The sequence below is a fragment of the Electrophorus electricus genome, chromosome 16, assembly GCF_013358815.1.
Source record: "Electrophorus electricus isolate fEleEle1 chromosome 16, fEleEle1.pri, whole genome shotgun sequence".
Classification (NCBI taxonomy): Eukaryota; Metazoa; Chordata; class Actinopteri; order Gymnotiformes; family Gymnotidae; genus Electrophorus; species Electrophorus electricus.
The window spans coordinates 13,360,393-13,374,854 of record NC_049550.1 but is presented as its reverse complement, the minus strand read 5'-3'; the positions used below and the strand labels follow the sequence as shown (position 1 = coordinate 13,374,854).

The 14,462-nt window shown below is 48.0% G+C and overlaps 2 protein-coding genes across 3 annotated transcripts in view; one reads left to right on the top strand and one right to left on the bottom strand.

Annotated features, from left to right (window-relative positions):
* Nucleotides 1-214: 214 nt before the first annotated feature.
* taf5l (TAF5-like RNA polymerase II, p300/CBP-associated factor (PCAF)-associated factor) lies at nucleotides 215-5,830 on the bottom strand. The gene is made up of 7 exons (XM_035535193.1): nucleotides 5,719-5,830; nucleotides 4,987-5,128; nucleotides 4,720-4,824; nucleotides 4,245-4,438; nucleotides 3,661-3,807; nucleotides 2,821-3,207; nucleotides 215-2,587 (listed from the first exon to the last, which is right to left on the bottom strand). Exons 2-7 carry the CDS (start codon nucleotides 5,123-5,125, stop codon nucleotides 1,781-1,783), a joined length of 1,779 nt encoding a protein of 592 aa, XP_035391086.1. The 5' UTR covers nucleotides 5,126-5,128; nucleotides 5,719-5,830; the 3' UTR covers nucleotides 215-1,780.
* A 6,553-nt stretch (nucleotides 5,831-12,383) lies between these two features.
* Nucleotides 12,384-14,462, top strand: part of mast1a (microtubule associated serine/threonine kinase 1a) — a 55,989-nt gene continuing 53,910 nt past the window's right edge. For both annotated transcript variants that reach the window (XM_027013729.2, XM_027013728.2), the window contains exon 1: nucleotides 12,384-14,005. In XM_027013729.2, the coding sequence (XP_026869530.2) occupies nucleotides 13,943-14,005 (63 nt within the window). In that variant the 5' untranslated portion in view covers nucleotides 12,384-13,942. The remainder of the gene's footprint in view (nucleotides 14,006-14,462) is intronic.

Here is a 14,462-nt window from a genome sequence, read left to right as displayed (position 1 = left end):
AGGGGTTTGTAAGGAAGGCTGTGTGCAGAACAGACCCATTATGGACTTCCACACCTGCCAACATCAACCATCTACACGGCCAGTGCCAGCTACCCAAAAGGACAGTACTGTGAGTTAAGTGCATTAGGTACATGCAGAGGTCACAAAAAATAACTTCTACACCAAGAACACTTAACCACCCCTCACAACAATAACTCACCAAACAAATACCACATATTATAAAATATATTTACATATTTAATTAACCACAATACAAATGTTGGATTTCTGCAGACAGGTATGAAAGAGTACAAAAGTTTTTTTTCTTATGTATCTAGATTTTTAGCATACCTGCAGACAAGGTGGCAAACATTTGCACATAATACATAACATTAGTCTCTCTCTCTCTCTCTCTCTCTCTCTCTCTCACACACACACACACACACTTCAGCCCATATTCTTCGAGATATTGAAGGGGCCCATCCCACAGATACAACCAGTGTCAGAATCAGTCCCAGAGGAATTAAGTAGCTACCTGGTTTGCATTTTCATAAGCTCCACCCCAAGTTAACCCCCACGCCCACTTCCCTATGTCCCATCTCCTACCAAATTCCAGGCCCATTTTCATATACCCCACCCCCAGCCAAACCCCACGCCTACTCCTCCTTGTTCCACCCATTCAGTAAAATCTCCAAAAATGTGAAAAATGTAGCTGTGCTGCTAAAGGAGAAACCCTGGAGTGTTAAACTTGAATGATGGCGTCACGGCAAACCCCTCATCATCCGTCTAATTTTTTTATTTTTTTTTTCTTCCAAAACCACATTCTTTCAGACAGGTTTCTCACTCTCCGTACGACGACATGGGTCCACTGACTAAGCGGTGTTGAGAGATTATGGCAGTCAGTTGATGGACCTGAAGAACAGTGTGTCGCTGCCACCAGTGTAAACACCCGCCGCCCCCTCAGTAGTGTGGTTGCTGTGGAATTGTGCACAGTTCCAGCAACATCTTGACAAAAAGCCACGCAGTAGTCCGAGCTTGACCGGGGAACTGCCACCGCAAAACTATAAAGTGCGTCTGTGGGTGGCCGTGGAGGGCACCGCAAGACCTGGAAAGGGAGCCATTCTCCAAAATAATCCTGCATGGTGCAAGATTATATAAATACCAAAACATCAGTGGGGCTTCAGCTATGATAAAAATAGAGAAAAAAAAAACCAATCTTGCTTAGTGCACCTTTAACCCCTGTAGCGACATCTTTATTCTTCATGTTTAAACTCGCCTAGATCCTGAGCATTGTGGGATATAACGCACATCTCTGAACACAGGTGGCAAACCAGGCTGGGTCTCGAATTTCAAAGAAAAAAAAAAAAACACACACACAAAGGCAATGGTCTTCTGCAAATTACAAGACCTTCCTTTAAAAAATTCAAATTCCACCTTAAAAAAACCCCCACCAAAAAAACCCCAAACAAACACATGAAACAGTAAAACGTAAACAGGCCATAACTTTTTGAAGTGTTAAGCAAACAGTTGCTAAATCAGCCTTCATTCTTTCTTGAAAGCTTCATTACTTGTCTTGAAATTCAAACACAGATGCTACAGAAGTGCAGTCTTGAGTGAAAGTCCCGTAACACGGCCTGTTCAACATATGTCATACTGACCTAGAATCAGGTCTGTCCACATAACTGTGCTTACTGGGACATTAGGCTGCAAAATCTGAAGTTAAATATGGACCAACCCTTCTCCAACTCTCAATATCTCTCTCTCACACACACACACACACACACACACACACGTCTGTCCATCACTGCTCCTGTTTCTCCGGTGCTGTGCCTGTCACCAGCAGCAGGTTACAGGCCATGAACTGTACGTTGAGCACGCTGCCCGTATCCCCGGAGTACAGCCCCACCAGCTCCGCACTGGAGCCGTCTGCCGCCGGCCCCGCCCCGCCCCCGTGCCCGCCCCGGATGTCCCACACCCGCACGGAGTTGTCCAGGGCGGCAGACGCCACTAGCGAGCTGTCCGGGCTGAACGACAGGGCCGTGACGGAGTGGGCGTGGCCGCGGAGGTCCTTCAGCAGGCCGCCCGACGCCAGGTCCCACAGCTTGACACGCTGGTCCTCGCCCGCCGATGCCAAGTACCGGCCGTTGGGCGAGAAGGCCAGGGCATGCACGGGCCCGCGGTGGCCCGTGAACAGGCGTGCCGTTGCCCCCTGCTGGATGCTCCACAGGCGCACAGTCTTGTCAGTGGAGCCTGTCGCCAGGTAGTTGGAGTTGGGGTGGAAGCGCGCGCAGTCGACGTCGGCCAGGTGGCCGGCGTAGACGCGCAGCGGGAAGGCGCGCGAGAGCGTCCAGAGGCGTGCCGTGCGGTCCTGTGACGCTGTGGCGAAGTACAGGCTGCACGGGCTCACGGCCACGTCCCACACGGGGTAGGCGTGGCCGGCGAACAGCGCCGCGTTGGTGAACGTGCGCAGGTCCCAGTAGCGCACCGTTGAGTCCTCAGAGCACGACAGTAGGCCCGAGCTGTCCGTCAGGAAGGCCGCGCGGTACACTGGCCCACAGTGGCCCCGCAGGGTCTTCGTCTCGCTCCCCGAGCTGTCCTCTTCATCCGCCTGAACAGAAATACACATAAACGTACAAACGTCGAGAAATAAACAGGTTAGGAAAATGAAGTTAACTATAGAAATATGGTTTAAAAGGTGGAAACAACCAACCAAAGAAGGATAATAAAGCGACTACGTAAGTTTTGAAAAATTAGACGACAAACTCAGAGCACAAACTAAGCACTTGAGAGACTTTGCGAGGCGTTTGTGGCATGCGTGGGTGTTTGTGGGCGTGGCCACACCTCCTCCTCCAGCACGTCACAGGCCAGCCGCACGGTGGCCACGTCGGCGGCGTGTGGCGCCGCCTTCAGCTTGCGGGCGCGCAGACTCCACAGCTTGACGGCGGAGCTGTCAAAGGCGGCGGCGAGGAGGCGGCTGTCGGGCGACACCTCGGCGCCGTTCAGGAGCCCCTCCGGGTCCCGGAAGGCGTAGAAGCAGACGGTGGTCAGCGAGGGCGGGCCCTCCCGCACGCGCTTGATGCAATCCTGCAGCGCCTCCAGCGCCGCCTCGCTCTGTGGCAGCCCTGCCGGGACCTCCACGGACTCCGCCCCCTCTGCCCCGTCCACCCCCGCCACGAGCCCCGCCCCGTAGAGCTGGTAGTCGGTGTGGCGCACGGCCGTCACCTCCACCTGTGATGGGACGAGAGAAACAGATTTTCCAGTATTTCGGATATTTTCCTATCCCAGATCGGAGGTGGTACAGTGAACAGCAGCATGCATAAAGCTCCGGTTTTGAACCTCAAGAAACCTTTTTTTTGCCCTCACAATTCACAGCATTTTAACATGGTCCCCCCCCCCCTCCCTACTGTAGTTTTACAGAAAGGGCCACAATTTGTCCCAAGTACACATAATTCCATCAAACTCTAACTATGATGCAATAAAGTGCCCCACATCCCCAAAATCCCCTGTAACACTTTTCAAACTACTCTGAATGCTAAAACCAGTGTGTTTTTGAAGTGCAACTTTAATGGTTTACTTTTTCCCCCCGCATTACGCTTTACTAAATGACTTATTCTGTACCATAACGACCACACAGACTTGACCTCCTCACGGCCGCTGCTCTGGCAGCAGGGTCACTCGCACCTGTAGGTGTGTGCTGAGCACCCTGCAGAGGGCGCTGTTGTCCTCACTCTGCAGGTAGCGTAGGAGGTAGCTGTAGGCGCGGTCTGTCAGGTGGACCACGTACTTGTGGTCCAGCAGGGCACACAGTTTGGAGTTTGAGGCCACATCCTGCAGCCACACACACACCAGACACAAACACACACCCGCTCAGGATTAGCGATGCGTTATTTCAACAGCACATCACACAGCAGACACAATACTTCCACAAGCTGCTACGGTATAGATTACATCCCATAGCTGGAATTTTATTTTATTTTATTTTTAAATAAAATCCTATTCAATACCCCCGTTGGAAACATTTCACTCATTTCCATGTCTGCTTCCAGGTCCTGATGCACCTTGGACCGAGGTGCCCGTTATGTGTCCAAACAAGGGCTTTGCTTCGGTTGTGAACGCGCCAGTCTCGCGGTGTGAGCGGCTGATTTCATACTTACTAACACGGTTACTGCAAGCCGCTGCTGAATTGGAAACTGTCCTGCTGTGAGAGTTGCTGTCAGCATGGCGACAGTCCAGCAGTGAGGGCTGCTGTTGTCATGGTGACTGACCTGTGGCGTGAGCACTCCACGGAGCTGCTCGACGATGGCCTTCTGCTCGCCATCCTGCTGAAAGAGCGAGTGGAAGCGGCCGTAGAATGCGTCTACTGCCCCCTTCAGGCCACAGCGCACCATGTCCAGATGCAGGTAGAGGAAGAGAGGAAACAGGACCGCGCTCACCTCCCGGCCCAACGGTATCTCCGCCTCTGACACGGAGGGGAGGAGGAAGGAGCACCGACAGACAGGAAGAGAGAGAAAAGAACCCTCATTGAAGTAAACCTCCACAATCCAGATTCGGTTTGCTACAAAATCCTGTGGTATCACGTTGAGGCTGTTGTCCACAGCCCAAGGTGACCTTCAGCTCCTCACAGAGAGCATTCTGCAAGGCTTACACCCCTGCCACATGTGCTATGAACATCACAAGCTGGTGGAGACTCAGAACAAACCAAAATGGTCCACCAGTCAGGTTCACCTGTGTTCTACTTACCCAGCAAAAAGGTGCGTAACCTGGAGAACTGAGACTCATACTGCTGAGAGTCTGAATGGCAGGGTGCTGCTGACACCACGTTTGCACAGCTAGACTCTGTTTGGACTGGAGATGAGAAAGCAAGAGATTTGTCTGATTTACCAAGAAATAACATGCAGTGAGATATCCACACACTTCAAATCCATCACCATCCCCAAATGAGCCCCAAACACAGACAACTAGTGTGTTGACCAACTCTGATGACAACCGTGCGGTCCTGTTAAGTACCCGTGAGACTGGCGGCCATTTCCTCTGCGGACTGCGTCAGCTTAGCCCCTTTGAGCGAGCTCTCTACATCCACATACTGGCGCCGCTTCAGGTACTGCGCCACCGCGTACTGGATCTGCTCCGCACGGCCCCGTTTCATCACCTGCGGAGAGAAAATGTACCGGGAGCCACGGGAGGATTAGGCAACCCAACCAACGTGAGCTTCTTCGACTGCGGTGCTCAGGAAGTCACTGGGCAGAGTGCAATAGCGCCCATTTCAAATTACGTTCGTTTACTTCGAAAACTCTCCACGGCATATGCCGTCAAGAAACCGAGGTCCACTCGGTAGTTCAACAGACCCACATTTCAGTCCCTTTTTTGGGAGGGGAAATTGCAGTGCAACGAAATGAATCAATGAATGAGTCGACGGAGCTGGTTGAGCTACGAAGCACCTCCGTTACCTCTGCATCTGTCTGCTAACTAGCTACACAGCAACGAAAGAGCCCAAACTGGCAACGAGCAACCCAGGAAAGAAAATACATGGCATGTTAGCTCCCACAGGCCGATAAATGACTTTTTTTGAAGACGTAACGTAGCGATCTGTCCGAACAAGAGCCGCCTGCGAGGGTGTTTCTGCGCAGGGTTAGCTTAGCAAGCCCAGCTAATCACACAGGGCCTTCACAGTTGCGCATACGGCCGGGACTAGTGCCCGCTAGAAAAGCGCACGCCACGGCCAGTTACTCTTATACTCACTGCATGTCCTTCTCCTCTGAAGGTAAAAGGAAAAAAGGGGAAAAAATCCTAAAATTAATGAGAGTTTTCACAGCTGAGGGGATGCTCGGTGTCGCCGCTCCATCATCGACGGCTTCACGCGTTCGTCAAAGCGTGAAGCCAGCGACGATAGGAATAGTTTCGCTTATCGCTCAGCGAGACCGACATTACAAACACTAAACTTACATTATTTTAACTCCTTATGTGTAATAATACTTACATCTAGGCTTTATTTTTTACATAAACATATTAAATCAATAATAATAATAATAATAGTAATAAAACACACTCAAACAAGAATATACATATTAATAATGTATCATACCACACTGGACAGCTATGATATTCCCATTTTCAGTGTATTATTAGTGTATGTATCAATTGTGTCCATAGTAGGCCTCCATGTAGATGAATGAAATCAAAGTATTAATATACATACATATTAATAACCAGTTCAACACCATCACGTGTTAATGGGATTCAGCTGAACCTGACGCTTTTCAGTGAGTGGAGAGATTTGACACCAATACGTTTAAGGTTTATTCATGCCTTCTGCTTATGGACTCAGTGTGAACTCTACAGACACTGCATGTAAGGTAATGCTAAACAGAATATAGTGAATTAGTTCAAAATTAAATACTAAACTGCAAAGTTGTCCATGAATAGAATTACATCGCTGGTGTCAGTTTTTCGGAGTCCCGCGGAGACAATAGTTACGGTATGGCTTCATTCTTGGCTACTGAAGCGTTCTCCCACAATTCATTGCTAGCGAAGCCACTGTGTAGGAGGTGCTGATGGCAGCGGCGAAACGCAGGGAGGCACTGCAGAGAGAGGGCGACGCGCTCCCCGCCCCAGACGCGGCCTGCACCGGCGGCTCCACGGAGCTACAGCTGGAGCACTACTGGCACGTTGACGCTTCACGCAGACTGTTGCAACACCTGTCTTAGTTTCAGCCTGAAGTCCATTTCTCAATGTCCGCACATCGGTCCAAGACGCCGTCAGCTGTTACGAGTGTACTTTCAAACGTGTCTGATCATTCATTCGTCAGGTTTACCATTCAATCCGTTAATCAGTGATGTATAAATCGAGAAACATTTGATTCGCCGATAGTGTGAGTATAAGCAGGAACACTCCAGCTCCGGTGACACTCGTTCAGTGTCTTTAACTGCATCTCCTCCCTTCACTCACGCGTGAAAGCCTCTCGCCTTCATCCGCTCCGGAGCCGATCTCGCTGCACGGCAGCGCCCCGTAATCAGCTGCACACCGGCGTACGCCAGTGGGCAGAGCGCCACACTTCGGGGCCTTTTTCACTCATACGTTTTTTCACCGCCACGTTCCTTTTTTGCGCTCGTCGTGTTGGTCGCTGCGTAACATGCTGTAGCATTTGTTTTATCTGTCCCCCAGCAGAAGTTCAGCATAGTGTGCATATTTCTTATTCAAACATCCATATTTTTTTTCCCTAAACATTCTAGATTGTGTGGGGTTTTTTTGTCAGATCACTGGGACTGTACTGTATTTGAAAGTTATTCATTTTCTGTATTCTTTAATGTCTCTCTGCGTATACATCAGTATCATAAAGACCAACGCAGGCACGGTGATGTGAGCGCACTGCCTGGTTGCTAAAGTCAGTGCTCCACTGGCGTGGTGGTGGAGGACCTCCCACCGTCTCACTTGGATGGAGTCCTCTGGGCTGCGTGCTAGCAGAGGCCTGCTAGAGTGTCCAGGAGAACTTGGAGCAATCAGACAGGGTTGGGGGGGGCTCACGTCGACCTCCGTGTCTGTCGTGATCGCCGTGCTGATAAGCCTGGCTGCACATCCGCATAAGTTCGCTGTTAAAAATGGCCCTACAGGCGGAGCAGATGGGGTTCAGTGCGGCCCCGTATATCCCGCTAGGGTGGAACGTAATCCTCCACGAGGAAGGCAGACAAGCGCGGGGTTTCTACCTGCCGCCGCGCCGGGAGCGAACTGAGCAGGATGAAATGCCCGGGCCAACTGCCCAAAGCACACCGAACAATGACCCCCGGGAGTTGCCCGAAACGGCTGCCCAATGTGCTGCGGACAGATACAAGCGCAAGACGGACAGAATGCCCACCTACTGAACCCAGTCAGCACTGGTCGTCATGGCAGCGTCCCCAGATCTGGCGATGACAGCAGACGATGCTGAATGTGTGTCACTGGTATGACGTGGAGTATCATCTTTGGACGTCGGGGTTTGCATGTTTCATCGAGTCCTATATGAGTCAACGTGTTATTCGTGAGCGAGTCTGTAGTCAGTCGTAATGCAGTTCACGTCAGCTGAGGATCAAGCGCAGTCATCATGCAGTAAATAACCAGATAACCGGGGCAACAGTAAATAAGCAGATAACCGGGGCAACAGTAAGGTCACTAACGCGGCGCCCTGCACGTCACGCACGCAGTCTCGTGCGCCGAGTGTGTGCGTTTGCGCGTCGCTGATCAATGGGGATAATTAGATTAGATGTACTTTCCCCCTCCCTCCCGCACCTGTTGTCTCCGCGGTAGGGCTTTTTTTTGTTTTTTGTTTTTTGCGGCGCTCTTCTGGTTTCGGGTATAGAGGCAGTCCAGCGATGAGCTCTCGCTTCACGGCATAGGAACAATATGACTATTAAAGCAGTATCCTAACGAAATGAAACCGCACAACCACAGGGACCAGCCAGGGAAAGAATAAACGAGCACCCCCGAGTCCCTAATACACATTATGCACAGAAAAGTGCTCACAAGGCGGATGACTCATCGGCTCGTAGGAACGTGCGCGCGCGCTCCGCAACGCTCGAGCGTTAAGCATTCATTCGTTCAGGCGAACGCGCTAGGAGGACTGGCCGCGCGTGACTGATTCCACCGCGTCGCGTGCTGGCAGCGACTGTCGAGCGCGTCGCTGCCGTCAGATCCTCTCGCGGGGACGGCTCATCCGCAGACACGGGGCGCGAGCGTGTGAGAAGTGACAGGCGGAGGCTGGGAGAGCGCGAGCGGCGGTGTCGCCCGCTAAGGCTCGTTTCTGTCCCGTTGGGTGTCCCAGAGCCACTGATTCCCGGTTAGCAAATAGATAGCCTTGCTATGTGTTATCGTGGAAATGACAGATGCGGCAAATAGACCTACTCACTGAACTCATCACTTTTATATGTCCTCTGAACAAGTGAATTTAGAAACACATCTAAATGGTTAGAAAAAATAGTATGTTGCTTAATCTCTATGCTTATGCAGTAAAGAACATAAAAAATTATAATGAATCTCTTTGTTAATAAATGATTAGGCAAAAAACGTGCATAGCATAGCCTATATGCACTAAAGAACATAAGAAATAATCACGAATCTCTTTGTTAACAAATGTGGTCCAGGTCCACTTTCCGGTAGCCGTATTGTCTATCTGATTTTGTATGTGGTCCGACTCTTCTATTCTTTGTGGACGTCACTCTTTAGGTTGTAGTACCCGGTGTTCACTGTTCGTACTATTTGTAAGGGGCTAACCATGTGCATCCCGCACACGTTTGTAATCTCTCTTTCTTTGGTCTTTCTATCTGCCCCTCTTCTTCTACCCAGGGTTCTTATGTTTCCTTTTCTCTCTCCACCCACCCTGAGCCCCTTCTCGTCCTCCCTGCACCTTCTCCATCCATCCTCACCACTTGTCTCGTCTCTCTACCGTATATTTCTCTCTCGCCTTCTCAGCGTCAGTCTCACGCCCTCTGGGTAATGGTCTTCTCTGTTTTATTCAGTGGCTGTCTGCCATGGAGATGTTGACCCGGTTCTGTGTCAGGCAGCGATTAAATGACCTCTGAAGTGAACACAGAGAGCACCAACAGCAGCACGACAAGCAGAATGAACACAGGGTAAACACTGAACTCGTTCTTACCCAATTGGAATTTCTCACATTTCAGCATGTACATTTAAAGAAAAGAGGGTGGAAGAGAGAGAGAGAGAGAGAGAGCAAGCAAGCAAATTGCAGACAAAATGTGCATGTATATAATAACTTTGCCCCTCTGTTTAGGGTGTAACACCGGACATTGGGTCTGTGAAGTCATAATGGCTTTATTCCAAATGTCAGAAATAGTGTAATATATAAAAATGTTGTCAGATAATACTGGACCACGGTTTGTAAATGTGTCCTGATTGCAGATTATGAGATCATGATGCCCGGATGGAGCCATCAATTATCCCTGATCAGTCGCCCCCCCTACACACCAGCCCACTTTATCTGCCCTCTGGAGGCACAAAGTAAATGCACACACACACAAACACAGACACGCACGCACACACTCATCAGAAAGCCTTTCGCCGTGTCGTTATGATCCACATGTGAACTCCTAACCCGTGAGAACTCACTTGGTCTCTCCTGCTTCAACAGGAGATGCTGCTGGTTGTTCTTATCTCAGTCCTCCAGTCCTCAGCAGGACTCAACGCTCCTCCACAGCGGTGACTCCGAGCATGCGGGCACAGAGCAGCGCTTCCTCTGGAAGTGCTAACGCGGCTAGTATTGAGGAGAACAGCAGTCAGAGGCGGTGGGGGAGGCACACACAGGTCTACAGGTCATCCTGCATTGGTAGCCGCTGCAGCATTAGGCTGTTTGAGAGACGGGTGCTTTTACGCTGCCGTTCTGGCCCGGGAGACTCGAGGACGGAGGGGGTTTTAATTGCCGATATACGTTATTCGGATGTGGGTGGAACTGCACGGAGCTGCGAGTCCGCGAGGGCTCTGCACAGCGTTTCTCTTTTCCTTTTTGTCTGTATTATGTTCTTGTTGTTGCCTTTATGCAAATGTATTACCTGACTCTGACACACTTCCTGTATGCAACAGAAACCACAGAAGGGAAGCTGTTGTCTGACCTTCGAGGATGTGACTGTGTGTGAGTGTAAGTGTGCCAAGTATGTCACACAAATCCTGTACAGCTTGAAAATAACAAGAAATATCAAAAAGGGAGGCTAGCATAATTATTGAATGCATGCGTGTGTGTGTGTATTGGGTAGGTGTTAGTTTATGTATGCGAGGGAGAGAAAAACATCTGTATGTTTCCATTTGTTTGAGAGATGTACGTATACATCACGTGTGCTGAGGTAATAGAAAGTGAGGAAGCAGCTTAAGCCTGACTTCTCTTTAGGAAAAGAAACCACTCAGTCTCCTGCTTCTGTTGCTATTATCTCATCTCTCTGTCTCCAGTGTCAAAGCTGAACTATAGGGCAGTTGCTTGGAGACTGAAAATAGAATAACCTGGAATGGTCAAACCACATTACATTGGTTTTTTTTTAAAAAAAAAAAAAAGCGATTCCAACTTAAAATAATAAGTAACCGATTTGATCACCTTTGGTACAACTTTGAGGTCGATTTGTTCCCCAAAATTACAAATTTACATTGTCACAAGTCACCTGAACTTGAATTTCATTCAGATCAGTAATCATAACCTAATATTTGAAGTTGGCAGAACTTGATATATCAAGTAAAATAACTCTAAATTTCATGTGAGAATAGCCAATTACAAATTGCTATGAAATGTGTTACTTAAACATTTTTAATTAGACAAACTCCAAAGTGTTTGGTGTACAAGGAAACAGCAGTACACTAGTAAACTGGACTATGTAAACGTATGTAAGCTAATGAAATAAAAACACATCAATATATTTAAAGATTTATTAACAGTATAGACAGTTAAACTCTGCACTTTTAAGCATAACGTAACTTAATTGTTCTGAATGTGAGATCCGCCATTCGTTTAAATTCTACTCTATGGGTGACTGATGAAATATTGAAATCTGGAAAATGTGTTGCAAAGATGTTCTTCCTTCTTTTACCCATGCTCAGTCATTTCAACATTCCGGCTGTTGTGCTTAACCAACACATATTATGTGGAACCAGTAAGGCTGACCGACCAAACATTCTCTTTTTCTGAAAGTAACATTTTAAGTTAAAGGACAAAAATTATATAGTTAATGATGCAACATATTTTTGTTTATTTTGGGCCAGCTATTTTCATATTTTATGTTGTGCCAACAAATATTCTTTAATTCGCAGAGCAATTCTGCACTTGTATTTTTTACATTGAATGTTTAGGTTGTCTTGAGAAAATGCAGTTATGCAAGTGAGAAAGAACAGAGCAGTAAATTATGTCACTGTGGACTGGGGCTTGCGGATTATATCAGAAACACAACTGGGATACTGTGCATCCCATAAAGGGATTCTAGACTGTCAGACATGCAAAAGATGTTTGCACTCATTTAGTTTAAGAACCACTTTAATTGTGACTGTGAAAGGATTGTTTCTAGCAGTGACAGTTGACCCTGTATTTATAACATACGTGTATTTGTTTTATTCTGTTTTCGTGTTCTCCACTTAGTGTTGAAGTTAGAATCACCCCATTTGATGAGTGCCATGCCAGCTCATGCATACACAAACTGAATGATACTTCAGCGGCAGGGACTGTCCCCATTCTTTTCACATTAGAATTGTTCGCTTCTCACCCTTTAATAAATCGTCAATGGACAAACCTGGGTGACATTTATTAATTCTACAGTCTAGATGCAGCATAGAATAAAATTAAACACCTAAAAAGGAATTATTAATTAACTCTAAATTATGAAAAAAAAGGAACTGTGTAAAAGTATTTTTTTCCACACAAGTATATGTATATAAAAGTATTATGACTTTACTCAGAAATGTACAGATTCACCAAACATTTGACCAAACTACACAGTTAGTACATGACTACAGTACAGTTTACCTAAATAAATATAACAAATTTACTGCCCACCTTTGTACAAAGTTATTAGACAAAGTCGGATGTGTTTGAAATAGCTCATGTATGCCCACCATATACATGATACTAAAACTTTTCCAGTCACAATTTTTAAAATAATAAATCAGCAGTGTATGAGGACAGACAGTACCAAAGTGAGTGTTATACACGAATGAACGCAGCGTCTCCGACCCACGGTGCTTACATTAGTCAGCCGTGTAGGAAAGCTTGCGGAGTGTGTGTGTGTGTGTGTGTGTGTGTGTGTGTGTGTGTGTGTGTGTGTTTAGTAGGACAGATCTTATGGGATATGTTCTTTATTGGACGCTTATTTTCTTTCACATTTAAACTACATTACCTCTGAATATAAAAAATTTCCTCCCTCTATCTTTTCTGTTATTCTCTCTGTCTCCGATACGGCGAGGTATCAAGCATAATACGTGAATAGTAACCACTCGTAAACTAGCGCCATTCTCCCCTTTTAAAGCCTGCTAGGCGTCACCTACCCATGTCTCTAGCTCAGTCCGGGGCCGAAAGCGTTAATTACGCTCCGGTCTTGTTTGCAGGGAAGGGGGTGGTAGGGGAGTAAACGGCGATCTCGAGGGTACTCATTGTAGCCTATATATGGATCGACCAGACTAGGTTGTAACCTACTTTCAAGATATGACAGATCATCTGGTCTTCGGCATTCATTCGGAAACAGCCTGCTGGAGCGAGACCGGACCATCGTAGCGCTTCCTGGACGCAAATGAAGCGGCCACACGGTGGAGGTTGCAGCGGGCGCTACGCGACGCGATGATGAGATCGCGTGTTCTCCTCCGCGGGGGCCTCGCGCTGATCCGTTAGGACGGAGGCGCGAGCGGTCCGGCGGCGTCTGCCACTGCCCGTCCTAGTCCTGCGCGAGCGGAGGATGCCCCCCCGCATGCCATGCCACCGTCCGCTGGGGAAGCGGTAACGAGGACTCGAGCCCTCCCGCGGCTTCACCCGTCTTCCCGGATCACAGTTGCACAAGCCATGTCAGTGACGATGCAATGACCCAAGCAATGCCGTTATTTTCCTGCTGCAGTGTGGACTATAAGATGTTTAATACCATTGAGCTAATCGGCAACATCCGAGATGTGGCTATTTTCGATATTGATTGAAAAGTAAACGTTTCACTCAGGCAAAACACGTCGTAACTACACGGACGGTGCAGCTTTTGGGAGCAATATGAAACTTTCGCTTAACTGTCGTTTCACGGGCGTTTAGCTGTCCGTTTGTCTGCAACTGCAAAAGCAACGGAACTGTTATCGCTGCAAAGTGACAGTACGTCCGCTCAAAGCGGCTGAGTAACAAGTCAGTTCTGTCCATCCACGCGCTCTCCGGGAAAAGCACGTGCTACTGGACTATGCGTGGGTGCAAATGACGTTTCTGTTGGTGCACCCCTAATTTAAAATAGCCTGGTCAAAAAAAAAAACCCCAAAAAAACCCGCGATGACCGAGAGATCGAGTGACGTCAAGGATGACGCCGGTATTATACGCCGGCGGAGGATGCAGGTGAGAAGATTTATGCTGTTATACCGAGTAAACGTTCCTACGTGACAGTGCTAAAACCGAATGCTGAATTGCTTATTAAGGTTTCATTGCTATGTGCAAGTTATTAAATCTAAGTTTTGTTTGTTTAATGTAAAACTGTTTATTACCGGTCCTGTCGCAGACCTACTGAATTAAGTCGTTTTAACTGAAACAGAGCGTGTCTGAGATTGGGTTTGTGCTCTTTAATACCCCGTTTCCTAAATAATAACACAGAGATACGATTACTTTCAGCTCTCTGAACATATAGACTTTTCATCTGCAAAAACTGTGTATGCGTGTGTGCGCGCGTGTGCGTGTATATGTGTGTGTGTGTGTGTGTGTGTGTGTGTGTGTGCACATATGCTTTCACTATCTCCCTGTGACCTAGCTTTGCATAAGGCTTCATGCTTCCTCTCTGTTTAGCTCAAAGGTTTGTGTG

What these genes read in the sequence shown, in the direction of transcription:
- taf5l (XM_035535193.1), bottom strand. Translation starts at nt 5,125, where the DNA reads ATGAAACGGGGCCGTGCGGAGCAGATCCAGTACGCGGTGGCGCAGTAC. An exon ending in AATGGCCGCCAGTCTCACGG is followed by an intron (nt 4,825 to 4,986) that starts GTACTTAACAGG and finishes TCTCATCTCCAG; the next exon opens with TCCAAACAGAGTCTAGCTGT. An exon ending in GTGACGTGCTGGAGGAGGAG is followed by an intron (nt 2,588 to 2,820) that starts GTGTGGCCACGC and finishes ATTTCTGTTCAG; the next exon opens with GCGGATGAAGAGGACAGCTC.